The 13,254-nt window shown below is 40.8% G+C and overlaps 1 protein-coding gene across 9 annotated transcripts in view; it reads left to right on the forward strand.

Annotated features, from left to right (window-relative positions):
* Window positions 1-13,254, forward strand: part of MARK3 (microtubule affinity regulating kinase 3) — a 113,891-nt gene that overhangs the window by 71,204 nt on the left and 29,433 nt on the right. For all 9 annotated transcript variants that reach the window (XM_045448350.1, XM_045448352.1, XM_045448351.1 and 6 more), the window contains 3 exons: window positions 2,445-2,510; window positions 7,024-7,094; window positions 12,647-12,703. In XM_045448350.1, the coding sequence (XP_045304306.1) occupies window positions 2,445-2,510; window positions 7,024-7,094; window positions 12,647-12,703 (194 nt within the window). The remainder of the gene's footprint in view (window positions 1-2,444; window positions 2,511-7,023; window positions 7,095-12,646; window positions 12,704-13,254) is intronic.

The raw sequence follows: 13,254 nt of genomic DNA on the forward strand, positions 1-13,254 counted from the left end.
TGTGTGCATAGCTTTGTGCTAGGTGGGATGAGGTGGGAGTGAAAAAGGTAGAGGGGCGCCTGGCTGGTTCAGTCAGTAGAGCACACAGCTCTTGATCTTGGAGTCATGGGTTCAGGCCCCATGTTGGGTGTAGAGCTTACTTAAAAATAAGTGAGTGAGTAAGGATGAGGAAGGGCTGTGGTCCTGCTCTCATCATAATTGTTGGAACAAGGCAAACGTATGCAAATTACTTAGTATTTTGTATATACGTCTCAATGAAAGCTTGATCCCACATATAACATAATAGAGCTCTTTTAAAATAATACTTTTTTTTGTACAGTGCTATCTCTTACAATCTAAAAATATTATTTCAAGAGTGAAATAGCTGTTAAGACAGCCACTTGACAGCCAACTTAATATCAAAATCAGTTCTAGGAAGTAGAAGGGATGATATTTGATGCTAAGGATACCCTTTCAAGAATTTTTTTTTTTATTTACATCCAAGTTAGTTAGCATATAGTGCAATAATGATTTTAGAAGTAGAATACAGCGATTCATCCCCTACGTATAACACCCAGTGCTCATCGCAACAAATGTCCTCCTTTAATGCCCCTTGCCCATCTAGCCTGTCCTCCCACCCAGGACCCCTCCAGCAACCTTCAGTTTGTTCTTTATATTTAAGAGTCTCTTATGTATCGTCCCCCTCCCTGTTTTCACATTACTTTTGCTTCCCTTCCCTTCTGTTCATCTGTTTTGTATCTTAAATCCCACATATGAGTGGGAGTGATATTTGTCTTTAGTTTCACTTAGTATAATACCCTCTAGTTCTGCCCATGTTGTTGCGACCCTATCAAGAATTCTTAAGGCATAAGAATAGAAAATAAAATGGAGCCACAGGAGGGAAAAGCTTACACCCTGTTTCATCAGGTCTAAGCCACATTATTTAAAAGGCATTATTAGTTTCACATACTGCTAAGGAAAAAAAAATGCTACCAAGCCATCATCTTATTATTAGTGATATTAGTTAAAATGTGAAAATCTTAGAATCAATAAATATATGTTAGGAGAAGTAGAACAAGGAATATAATAGTGGGAAGAAAACATTTCCTTACTTTTCATTTCAGCCCTTTGTGGTTAGCTAACTCTCGATTCCAGATTCCAGCTTTGCACCAAATAACCAATCACAGCAGCCTAGAACTTGCTAACTTAAACATATTTTGTGTTTTATTTAGTTAAATTGTGCCCTGATTAGACTTCTCTCTACTTACTCCTAAATAACATATCTTTGATAATAGGTATGAATTTCTAAAATTTTAAATTTGTATTGGATTCAGAGAGCTTTTGCAGAAGAGCCAGTATTTGCATTGATAATGTTGATGGTTTACCAGCATATATGCCTTAAATTTCTTTAAATTCTTTTTCCTGACAACCTGAATATAACATTTTAGAAATGATACAACTCCTAAAGCCAAGACTACACTATATGTTAACTAACTTGAAAATAAATTAAAAAAAAAAAAAAAAAAAAAAAAAGAAATGATATAATAGTTTTATTCATCAGCTCAACAAACATTGCATACTATGTTAGACACTTTATTTGGTCTGATGCTCTATATTAAAGTATCAGAAAATAGTCTGCAGTAAAAGAGACTAGCACACCCTCCCCCGTTTTTTGGTGAGTTGAACTTTCAAGTATGCATTACCAAAATAAAGTAGATATGGAAAAAGTGATTCAGTAGTTTTAGACATGTACTTCAGTTTGATTTTTAAATGTGTATATTTCTGATTGATTTGATTTGGTTTGGTGAATTAGCAGTAATAGAAGTATTATTTTTATCTGTAACAAGAGACTGCTATAGTGCAGTCACATTGACCCATTGTAAATAATTCTTTAAAAAGTTCTTTTCAATTAATGATAGCATAATCCCTTCTACTATTTTCCATCTCTGGCTTCAGAATAGTAACAAAAGAACCTTCTTCTCTGAGAACAAGTGAACAGAAATCTCACGTGGAATTGTTCTGTATACCCTTAAAGCCATAATGACAAGTGAACAGACTTAAACTTGGAGGAGTAGAGTAGATCTAAGCAGCTCCTGCAGGTTAGATGTGAAATAAGAACTCTTCCTGAGGGGAAAGGCGGAGCTGCTGGGAAGGCAGCTAGCCAGTGTAGACACAGCACAGGACGAGGATGGAGGAGATATGCACACGTGCACTGCCTAGGCTGCTGAGTGCATGCCAGAGTCACATCACTTGAGCACCCAGAAATTGTTCTTATGGAATTCCATGCTTTTAAAAGTCAGTTGTTGTGTGTGGTAAAATTCCCAAAGAATATTCTTTGAAGAAGGCCAGTTATAAAAATCTTTAACCGGGAAAAAGTTACCGTTCTTAGTTACAGTTTATATGTACATTGTATATGCATAAAGACATTTGTTTCTTTTTTTCCTGTATTCTTTCCCCTCCCCCAGTGAAGTTGTTCGAAGTCATTGAAACTGACAAAACACTGTACCTAATCATGGAGTATGCAAGCGGAGGTAAGAATTTTAAAAGGTTTTTCTTCCTTTCTCCCTTTTAGAAGAATGCGCAGCCACACTGCCCATATGGATGATTGTTCGGGTTTCGTTTACCGTCCAGAGTTGTAATACAGCAGCAGGGGATCAGGAAGGAAAGCTGTCTTGGCTCTTCTGTGGGTTGCTATTAAGTACTTCACTATTAGCATTAATAAGTGATGATATCCAAAACTTGGATTTTTTTATTGTTGCAAGATGTACATAACATAAAATTCAGCATTTTAAGTGTACAGTTCTGTGGCATTCAGTATATTGACATTGTTGTGCAACCGAGACCACCATCCATCCCCAGAACTTTTCATTTTCCCAAACTGAAACTCTGTCCCCATTAAACACTAACCTCCCTCTCCTCCTCCCCAGCCCCTGGCACCCCCCATTCTTCTCTCTGTCTCTATGAATTTGACTCCTCTTAGGGACCTCATAGGAGTGGAATCATACAATACTTCTGTGATTCGTCTGTTCCACTCAGCATAATGTCCTCAAGGTTTATCCATGTTGTAGCATGTGTCAGAATTTCCTTCCTTTTTAAGGTTGAATAATATTCCATTATGTATACACACACACCACATTTTGTTTATTTTAAGAACTTGAATTTTTAAATATATCAGTGCCTTAGCCTGTTTGAAATAAATGTGTACTGTATATTGGATGGTTTTCTTTATCAGATAATAATGTCATTGGTGTTCCTCTTTCCCAAGGCCAGAAATGGTGGTTGCAGTGCATACATTTAGGTTTTCCTTAAAGATTAAGGATTAGTCATTTTTTGCCTACAGGGTTGTATACATATAGCCATTTTTCTGAAATGCATGTATATAACTATTGTCCTTTACAAAGATTGTCATTTTGGGGTTGAGGTTGGGTTAGGCTTGTAGTTTTTGGACCACATGTGAGTCTCCTTGGCTTTCAACGGCGGAAGGTTTCTTGCTGGTCCTTGCATGCTCCTACCTCCACATAGTGCCCGGCACATAGCAGATACTCAGCAAATAAGAACTGAGCTGCATTTATGAAATTACAAATTACTGGGGACATATTCTGCTTAACTCTGCAGTATAGCTTTGACTGTTGATTACAGTAGAGTTTTATTTTATTGTTAGCACTTTGATCAGTCAGAAAATTGAGTCACAGCCTCTTTGCAATGAAAAGATTGTCAACCTGTTGTGGGCAAGAATGAGTTTACAATAGGCAAACCTTTGACACTACTTTTTCGTACCCCTAATTCAGTATTAGTTGTCTGATTTAGAGTTTAAATGTTTGATTTGAGAATTATTTGGGATTTTCCACAATTAAGGAGTAGTAGGAAGAACTGAAACTTAATTGCAGAACCAAAAATCTATATGGAATTCTAATGCTTTCTACTTGTGTTACAGAATTATGTTCATAACCTTTTCATTGGTGTAGCTTCTGCAGCGCACAAGTGCTTTCTCTTACCTGATCTCCTTTGACCTTCACAATGACTCCTTGATGTGGCCAGGCAGTGAAGGATGGGCTTTTTACCCTTGAAGAAATGGAGGCTGGGAAGTCATTGTGGTCACGCTGTCAGGCCTGGAGCCCGAGCCTTCTGACAGTCGATAGCCTCTCCTGAGTGGTCAGTTGGTCGTGGCTTTCTGTTCCCATGTATTTTAGGGGTCATAGAGATTGCTCTTCTGTAGGGGCAAGACAAAAACATCTTAGCAACATCCACTTTTAGTAGAAAGAGGGTGGGCTTTGAAAAACACAGACGTGGGGTCAGTCCAGCCAGTGCCTCTCATTGACAGTGTGACCTGATAAATTAACATGTCTCTGAGCCTCTTAGTGGACATGCTAACACAGTCCTCCTTTGAGGACTCAGTGCGGGGCTCAGCGCTGTAACGGGCACTGTTCATTGGTGATGTGGTTTTCTGGCTTGGGCTGTTTTAATCAGCTCAACAAAGCACTGTCTCCAGGACATCTGTTTTATTGTTGATACATTTGCCATTTGGAACAACCCAGAGTTTCATAAATTGACTACCTACTCCTCCCTAGCCTGGTATTTTTCAGTTTGGTAGCATCATAGAATTTTAGAATTGGAAGGAATCTTAGAAGTCATCCAAGGTAACTGCTTAATTTTTAAAGTAAATTAATTCACTTAATTTAAAGTAATTTTGGGGGGGCGCCTGGGTGGCTCAGTCAGTTAAGCGTCCGACTTCAGCTCAGGTCGTGATCTCACAATCTGTGCGTTTGAGCCCCACATTTTTTTTTTTTAATGTTTATTCATTTTTGAGAGACAGAGACAGAGCATGGGGCGGGGGGAGGAGCAGAGAGAGACACAGAATTCAAAGCAGGCTCCAGGCTCCGAGCTGTCAGCACAGAGCCTGACAAGGGGCTCAAACTCACGAACTGTGAGATCATGACCTGAGCCGAAGTTGGACGCTTAACTGACTGAGCCACCCAGGCGCTCCCACAAAAAAATTTTGTTAAGTAATTTTTAAAGTAAAGCTCTGATAGGTTGTTCTATGCCAGCAGCGCCACTGCTAGATAGTGGCAGGACCTGAGCTAGGACGAAGGGCTTCCTGTCAAACTGCATGGTCCCTGACCTGGGTGGGGAGAGCCACTATTTGCTCTCTTTTTCCTAATAAATTGCCTTTTGAGCTTTTCAGTTTAGCTACTTAATCTAAGTGCTAATATGCTTTTAATGAGGAAAATAAAGAGATCTGGGTTGAATTCCTGATTTATAAGTTGAATTCCTGATTTGTAACTTAGTAATTGTGAGTGTGACTTTATGGTTCCAAATCTCTTAAGAGGTTTATAATTTATAAATTTTGAATTTATAAAAATACTATTTTAAAATTATATTGACAGACCTTTCTCCATGTTACTCTACAACAACTAGTGGGTTTAATTAATCCATTAATTTTTTTAAGTCAAAACTGTTTTTCATAGGATATGCACATATCTTTAGTGGTTTTCACTTTTTAACCACTTGTTTTGACATTGTATACTGTTCTACAAATAGAAAGGTCATTCGCTTAGAAAATGCTGACATTTTACTTAGCTGACATTTAACTTCATAATTCATCATAGTTAACACGAATCGTGTAGTGTAAATTAACATTATGTAATGCCTTTGAAAAGATCATTATGCAGTCAAATGAGAACTTGAAAATACAGTATTTATGCCCATCCATTATTTAAAAATGTTTCAGTTAGGGCTAGAAGCTTAGAAGGTGGAGATATTAATGTGCAATTCAGAGCAAATTTTTCCCCAGAAGTATTTGTTATGTTCTGAAACTAAGCATTTTTTAAGTATAAAAATCTTTTAGTTGAAAGTTGTCACTAAGCTGATGGAAATATTCTTTATTTGTATGAAGTAGATGGGATGCTTTCCCAAACACATTTTATGTCTAATTTGCTAAATTAATGCCCTTTTCTGTTGATTTGAGGTATTGTTTCTTTATTCCAAATTGATAAGCAATTGGCAATTCTGATATATTTTCTGTAGTGTCACCTTTTTGCTGAGGAACCAATACTGTGTAAACTACCAGCCAGATGTCCACCAGCACGTTCTGTTGGCTCGAACTTCCCACCGCATCCTGACTACCACCACTTCCCACTGAGGCCCAGCCTCCCTCATTCTTGCCCTGATTATTGCGCTACGCCCACTTGTCCTTCCGTTCTTTCCCCAAGCTTCCCCAACCCTCCCCCCAGCCACAGTGACCCTTTTAAGGGGTCAGTCATTTCACACTCTCCTCTGCTTTTCCTCTTACTCAGAGCAAAGCCTGCGGGACTCTTACGACCTCACCCCTTCTTCCCATCTCTGTGCCCTTCCCTTGTTCATGGTTCTTCGGCCACATGGCTTCCTTGTTCTTTGCCCAGACTCTTTCTCCCAGACAAGGGCGTTGTCCACCCCCTGACAGTAGTCAGCAAAGCACTTGCACATGCACACACACTTTCTGCGTACTTCCCCGCGTCTGCTCCACCGTCCTCGTCAGCCAAGATGCTCTTCGCCTGTTTACTGATTGTCTCTCCCTGCTAGACTGTAAACTCTCCACGAGGAAAGGGACTTCGCTTTGTTCACTGCCGTCTTTCCCCAGAGCCTAGAGCAGTGCCTGGCAACTAGTAGGCGCTCAATAAATACTTCTGGAAAGAAGGAAGAAAGGAACTGCTTTTATCATAATCCTACGATGAAGGTGTCATCCTCTTTTAACACAAATCACTTTCCCATGTTAGTTTTCAGTTTTTGTTAAAGCACATTGAAAGCATAATGCTTAAAATAAAAGTTGTATAAACGTAAGAGATTTTAATTGTAAGCGTTTTCTCTAGCTTAAAGATTTTATCAATGAACCTTTTGCCTATAGTTAAACTTAAGGCTAACTTAGTTCAAAATCCACGTTTCTGTTTATCTTCAAACCTGGATTTAAAAATAAAAATTAGAGCATTCCTAAAAGTGAAATATCAATTTATAGGAAAATTAGTGCTCCAAAGTAGGACTTCTGCTTACTTTCATTTTTCTCAATTTTAGGTGAAGTGTTTGACTATTTGGTTGCACATGGAAGAATGAAGGAAAAAGAAGCAAGAGCTAAATTTAGACAGGTATGAATTGATGCACCTCCAGTTTATTAATTTAATAAAGTTATCTTGCTTAAACCCTGAAGCAAAGAGTGTTTGCCTCAATAAATGCTTATAAGTCCCATTGGATGGAGCAGGGGGTTGGCCATTCGGGTCAACAAAAATTCATTAAGTGCCTTTCATGCCTAAGGCACTGTGCTAGAAACGACTGTGGGTTCTATTTCTAGCTTTATCAGAATTTTAGTCTCACGCTTAACCTTACTTTTGACAGTTGAGCCTCAAAAATCTAGTCTTTCAAAACACCTATGATTGCATTGATAAAAACCATCTCCCGAGGGGCGCCTGGGTGGCGCAGTCGGTTAAGCGTCCGACTTCAGCCAGGTCACGATCTCGCGGTCCGTGAGTTCGAGCCCCGCGTCGGGCTCTGGGCTGATGGCTCAGAGCCTGGAGCCTGTTTCCGATTCTGTGTCTCCCTCTCTCTCTGCCCCTCCCCCGTTCATGCTCTGTCTCTCTCTGTCCCAAAAATAAATAAACGTTGGGAAAAAAAAAAAAAAAATTAAAAAAAAAAAAAAAAAAAACCATCTCCCGGTTTTTAGCAAGAGGAGTATCACAGTCCCACAGTTCATTATTAGTTTTGTCTTCACCCTGCTCTTCAAAGACACATTCATTTTATTTTTTTAAGTTTATTTATTTATTTTGAGAGAGGGAGAGGGAGAGAACGAGCTGGGAAGGGGCAAAGAGAGAGAGGGACAGAGGAGCCGAAGCAGGCTCTAGGCTCTAGGCTCTGTGTTGGCAGCACAGAGCCCGACGTGGGGCTCGAACCCACGGACCGTGAGATCATGACCTGAGCCGAAGTCGGATGCTTAGCTGACTGAGCCACCCAGGTGCCCCAAAGACACGCTCATTTTAATAAGCAGGTTTTAAATATAAAGGTGACCTAACTTCCCTGTTTTTATTAATCATAATTACTACTTACTGATGGATCATTACCTACCGGATATTGGGATAAGTGCTTTATCTACATTAATGTGAATCTTGCTGCAGCCTTTGTGAATTAAGGGGTCTTGTGCTCATTTGCTAAAGATAAGGAAACTGAGGCACAGGAAGATTAAATAATTTGCCCAAAATATGACGTCTGGCAAGTAGCAGACCTGCCAGTGATTCAGACCCAGGTCCTCTGACTCAAAAACTCAAATTCTTAATTGTTATATTCTCCTATTTTTTTAGATTACAAATCAGGCAACTCTTTCTGTAAAGCGCCAGAGAGTAAATATTTCAGGCTTTGTGGGCCACACAGCCTGTGTCACAGCCATCTAACTTGACTGTTGTAGCACAAAAACAGCTGTAGACAGTTTGTAAAAGAATATGCTCCAACAAATGTGTTCCAACAAAACTTTATTTACAAGTGGTGGATCAGATTTAGCCTGAAGGCCATGATTTGCCCATCCTTGATATAGACACAGAAAAGGAGCAGGATACTTTACCGCATTTATTCCTTCCTTCCTTCCTTCCTTCCTTCCTTCCTTCCTTCATTTAATTAAATGTTTCTTATTTTTTTCAACGTTTATTTATTTTTGGGACAGAGAGAGACAGAGCATGAACGGGGGAGGGGCAGAGAGAGAGGGAGACACAGAATCGGAAACAGGCTCCAGGCTCTGAGCCATCAGCCCAGAGCCTGACGCGGGGCTCGAACTCACGGACCGCGAGATCGTGACCTGGCTGAAGTCGGACGCCCAACCGACTGCGCCACCCAGGCGCCCCAAATGTTTCTTATTTTTGAGAGAGAGAGAGGGAGACACAGAAACAGAAGCAGGCTCCAGGTTCTGAGCTGTTAGCACAGAGCTCGACGTGAGGCTTGAATCCACAAACTGTGAGATCATGACCTGAGCTGAAGTTGGACGTTTAACTGACTGTGCCACCCAGGCACCCCCTTACTGCTTTTAAACTAACTCTGTACTGGGGCGCCTGGGGAGCTCAGGCGATTAAGCGTCTGACTCTTGATTTTGGCTCAGGTCATGATCTGACTGTTCCTAGGATCGAGCGCATCAGGCTCTATCCTGCTTGGGGTGTTTCTCTCTCTCTCTCTCTCTCTCTCTCTCTCTCTCTCTTCCCCTCTCTCCCCCTCTCTCCCTCCCTCCCTCCCTCCTGCTCTCTCTGCCCCTCCCCCACTCACATGTACGTGCACTCTCTGTCAAAACAAATAAAAACATTAAATTAACTCTGTACTTTGCTAGACATCAGTTCTGTATTTAGACAGCAGTATAGCCTCGTTTCAGAACCTTTAATTTTTTTGTTTTATTTATCTATAAGGTTGCCACAGTAGAGGTATAGACAGTAGTCTTTAAAGATTTCATAATATTTGGAAAGACAATTTTAGTTGATTTTCCAGATTTCTTTTAACAGTTGCCTCTTTTGCTTAGTCTGGTATTTACAGTTAAGAACTTGCTACTCAGATTAACTTCTGTTCCTTAAATTTAATTTAAAAGCTTAAATACTAATGATACTTTGAATTAAAACCTATTAAATATCAAAATTTGAAACTAACTTTTGGCTATTATTTAACTTCTCATATCCTCAGTTTTTCTAGCTCAAAAATTGGAATTTGTACTTGATGATAAACTTTGAAGTACTTTCCAGTTCTCCTATCATTTTATTCTGTGGTCTGTGGAGGGAAGCTCAAAGTTCTTTTTATTACAAGACAAGCCTGTTTGGCCCTTCCCATAACTGTACTCTTAATTTTTGTAAATTGGCCCCTTAAAAGCCAAGATTTTTTTTTTCTTTCCTCCTAAAACTTCAGTTCCTTCCCACTCAGATGAATCTGTCTAACTTGCACACATTTATGTGAATGTGGTCTGTTGACTGTGAGGAGCGGGCTGCTTAGCGCCAGCCAGCAACAGCAGGTTTGAGCCTGACCTTCTCCAAGGATACAGCTCGGTGCTTAACCCTGTAACTGCCCCTCACTTCTTCCATCTCTACCCAGCCCCCTGGCGGGGTCTCACTTGTCAGAGGGGCTTGGACATCAACTACCCCAAATCTTGAGGCACTTGCTCAGTTATTTTAAATTTTCTGCAGAAATTCTGAGTTCTTTATTTGAGGAACCTATTAGTTTGTCCAGGAAAGATAGTGTATGTGCCTTTCCTACGAATGACTTGATTTACACTGCTTACAATTTAATGTAATTCTTTCTTCTTGCCTTAGTATTTCCTTAAGACCCCTCACTTAAGCCTGGAAGGATCAAGTGAGATACTGGGGTTTCCTCTTTGCTCTGATTCGAATAGCCATGCTTTCCAAAAGTTTATAAGCCATCCTTACTTGAATACGTTTTCCTGTTTGTGGCAAAGAAGGTATGCCGTTCAAAAAGTACACTCGGTGGGATCATGTTTTGTGTCAGAAATAGGCCTTTCTTTTCACATCCGTTAGCAGGTGATGTCTCCTTCGCCATTCCCCTCCTAGTGACTGCTTGTGTGGTTTTAAGCTTTTGAACAAGAGCTCTGTTGTTTTCAGAGAGAAAGACTAGATTCCCGGCTCCGTCTTCCTTCCTCACCTTCTTCTTAGGGGGTTGGTAACGTTGCTGCCTCTGTTGTCTCCTGTCTGGCTAGAGGCAAATTAGGCTTGTGTTCATATTTCAATCTGGAAAACACACAGATCCTCAGTTTTTGTGTTTGTTTTTTTTTAATTTTTTTTTTTCAACGTTTATTTATTTTTGGGACAGAGAGAGACAGAGCATGAACGGGGGAGGGGCAGAGAGAGAGAGAGGGAGACACAGAATCCGAAACAGGCTCCAGGCTCTGAGCCATCAGCCCAGAGCCCGACGCGGGGCTCGAACTCATGTACCGCAAGATCGTGACCTGGCTGAAGTTGGACGCTTAACCGACTGCGCCACCCAGGCGCCCCTGTTTTTGTTTTTTTTAAAGAAAGAATTGTTTCTAGCTTAAAAGAATGCAAAAAATACCACAGTGATTTAAAGTTGACCATTTTCAGGTGATTGTGGCTTTAGGTTCACTTGTTCTAAGGTAGGAGAAGTTCTGTGATCTCTTTGAGGAAGGATGGGAGATGGTCAAATCTGGTTCAGAAACGGAGTTTGGAAATAACCTGTAGGGGAATCTCAGTATGGCGGGAGAGGGAAAATCAGATCAGGCAGAAGGAAGGTAAACTGTACCTGTGTTTCAGGCGATAAACGTGTTTGTCTTGGGAAAACAAAGCAATGTCATTTTCTCAGTTTTCATGCAGACAGACTAGAACAAGTGTAAATGCTAATCCAAGGTAACAAGTGTTCTAAACCGTATTTTACCATTAGAAATTTTCTATTCTTTGTTGGTTATAAGTGGATCTGATCTGATCTTATGACTATTCACTTTATGAAGTATGAAGCTGCTTAGTGAAGCCCTGATTTTGGCATCACCTCACCCTAACCCCAGTCCAGCTTCTCCTTGCTGCTTGTTTTGAACCAAAATGCAAATTGATAAAACAGCCTGGGGTGCCCGGCCGGCTCAATCAGTAGAGCATGCGACTCTTCAGTGAGCTCATACCACACACTGGGTGCGGAGCCTCCTTAAAAAACAGCCTCTCTGAATGTTTATGTCTAGTGTAGGTGGGTGTGTGGGGCTTACAACTAAAAGCTGATGATGATCTGGAGAAAGCTTTAGAACCCCAGTTTTGTGTATATGTGGTCATACGTAGTTACACAGGCATAATACCAACGAAAAGACTAGAAGCAGATACAGTAAAACAACAAGAGATTTTATCAGTCATGTACTTATATATACCTTTCTGTATTTCCTAAAATTCCTATAATGAGCATCTAAAACTTTCATATTTAGAAAAGGAGACTTCTTAAAAAGTTAGGCGGAAGTGTGAAATTTCAGCAAAATAGTTGTTTAATCAGCAGTACTAATCACAGGAATAATCCAAAGTGGACTAAATAAAAGCATACCATTTGCTGAGTGTGGAAGGGACCCTGACCGATGGAGCACACAACCATTCCATAGTTTGTAGTTCACACGTTACAACATTTACTCTTCCACTTTGAGGAAGAGGAAACTGATCCTCAGAGAGGTGAAGTAAGTTTTGCTGTCTTTGCACCCGCATCAGCTAAAAGGAAGAGAGTGTTATAAGGAGCAGTCTGACTGGGAAGAGAAGTGATTAACAGAGGAGACCCGACCTGGATGGACGCCTGACCGTTGATAGTCTGTAACTGCCAGTTTGGTTTTGAGTTAATTACATGAGTATGGGAAGCTTGCACCCGAGCCATCCGATCCTGGGTCTGGGGACAAAGAGGGTCCTCAAGATCCTGGTGATTTGTTGAACCCTGGCACCATTCCGAAAGAACCGGAATGTCAAGGGGTAGGTCCCAAAGGAGACTTTACAGTTAAAACTAGAGAGCAGCAAAAACATCCTCACCCTTCTCTTCTCACCCTCACCCCTGAATTTCTCTGAATTGGAAAGTTCAAAGCACAAGAAAATCATTTTCAGAGATCCACACATTCAGGTGATCACTGAGTATTTGGTATGTGTGAACATCAATGGAGTCTTTTCTTCTTAATGATGATTAATAACCTTGTGTCTCTCCTGTGCAGATAGTATCTGCAGTCCAGTACTGCCACCAAAAGCGGATTGTTCACAGAGACCTCAAGGTGAGTTGTGGGGCCCTTAGTCTGTGAGCGTGTGCTCTATCTGCGTGCACTCAGTTTTCCTAGCGGTCACAGATTAGACTGTGTTATTAAATAAGAAAAAAATAAATCCTATAATAATTGATCCTTTTAATCAGGTTTTGGTATTAAAAAGAAAGAAGTAGGAAGTTTATTAAAAATATTTTACATTTCAATTAACGTAGCTCTTAGCTGGTCTCTGGAGAAAAACCATCATGCTGCCAAACAGCTGGGGGCCTCCGAGACGTGTGCTGTCACGTGGACAGTGCCCTCCGCGCCACCTGGCCCCCTCTGTTTCTCTGGTCAGCATTGTCTTCTGTTAACAGCAGTGCCGTTGGAGACCTGCTGCACCATCCTTCCTTCACCTCTGCCCTCGCTCTCGGCATAGGATAAGGTTTTCTAGTTTCCACCGGGCAGGAACTCCTTTGGTTTCCCAGAGTAAGCTGTACCACATGCCCCCTTCGTGTTGTTACGGCCAGTAGGCTGGCCCTGCAGGCCCTGCCTCTGGGTCCTGGGTCCTGACTCCTGTTTCTTCA

The sequence above is a fragment of the Leopardus geoffroyi genome, chromosome B3, assembly GCF_018350155.1.
Source record: "Leopardus geoffroyi isolate Oge1 chromosome B3, O.geoffroyi_Oge1_pat1.0, whole genome shotgun sequence".
NCBI classification, from domain to species: Eukaryota; Metazoa; Chordata; class Mammalia; order Carnivora; family Felidae; genus Leopardus; species Leopardus geoffroyi.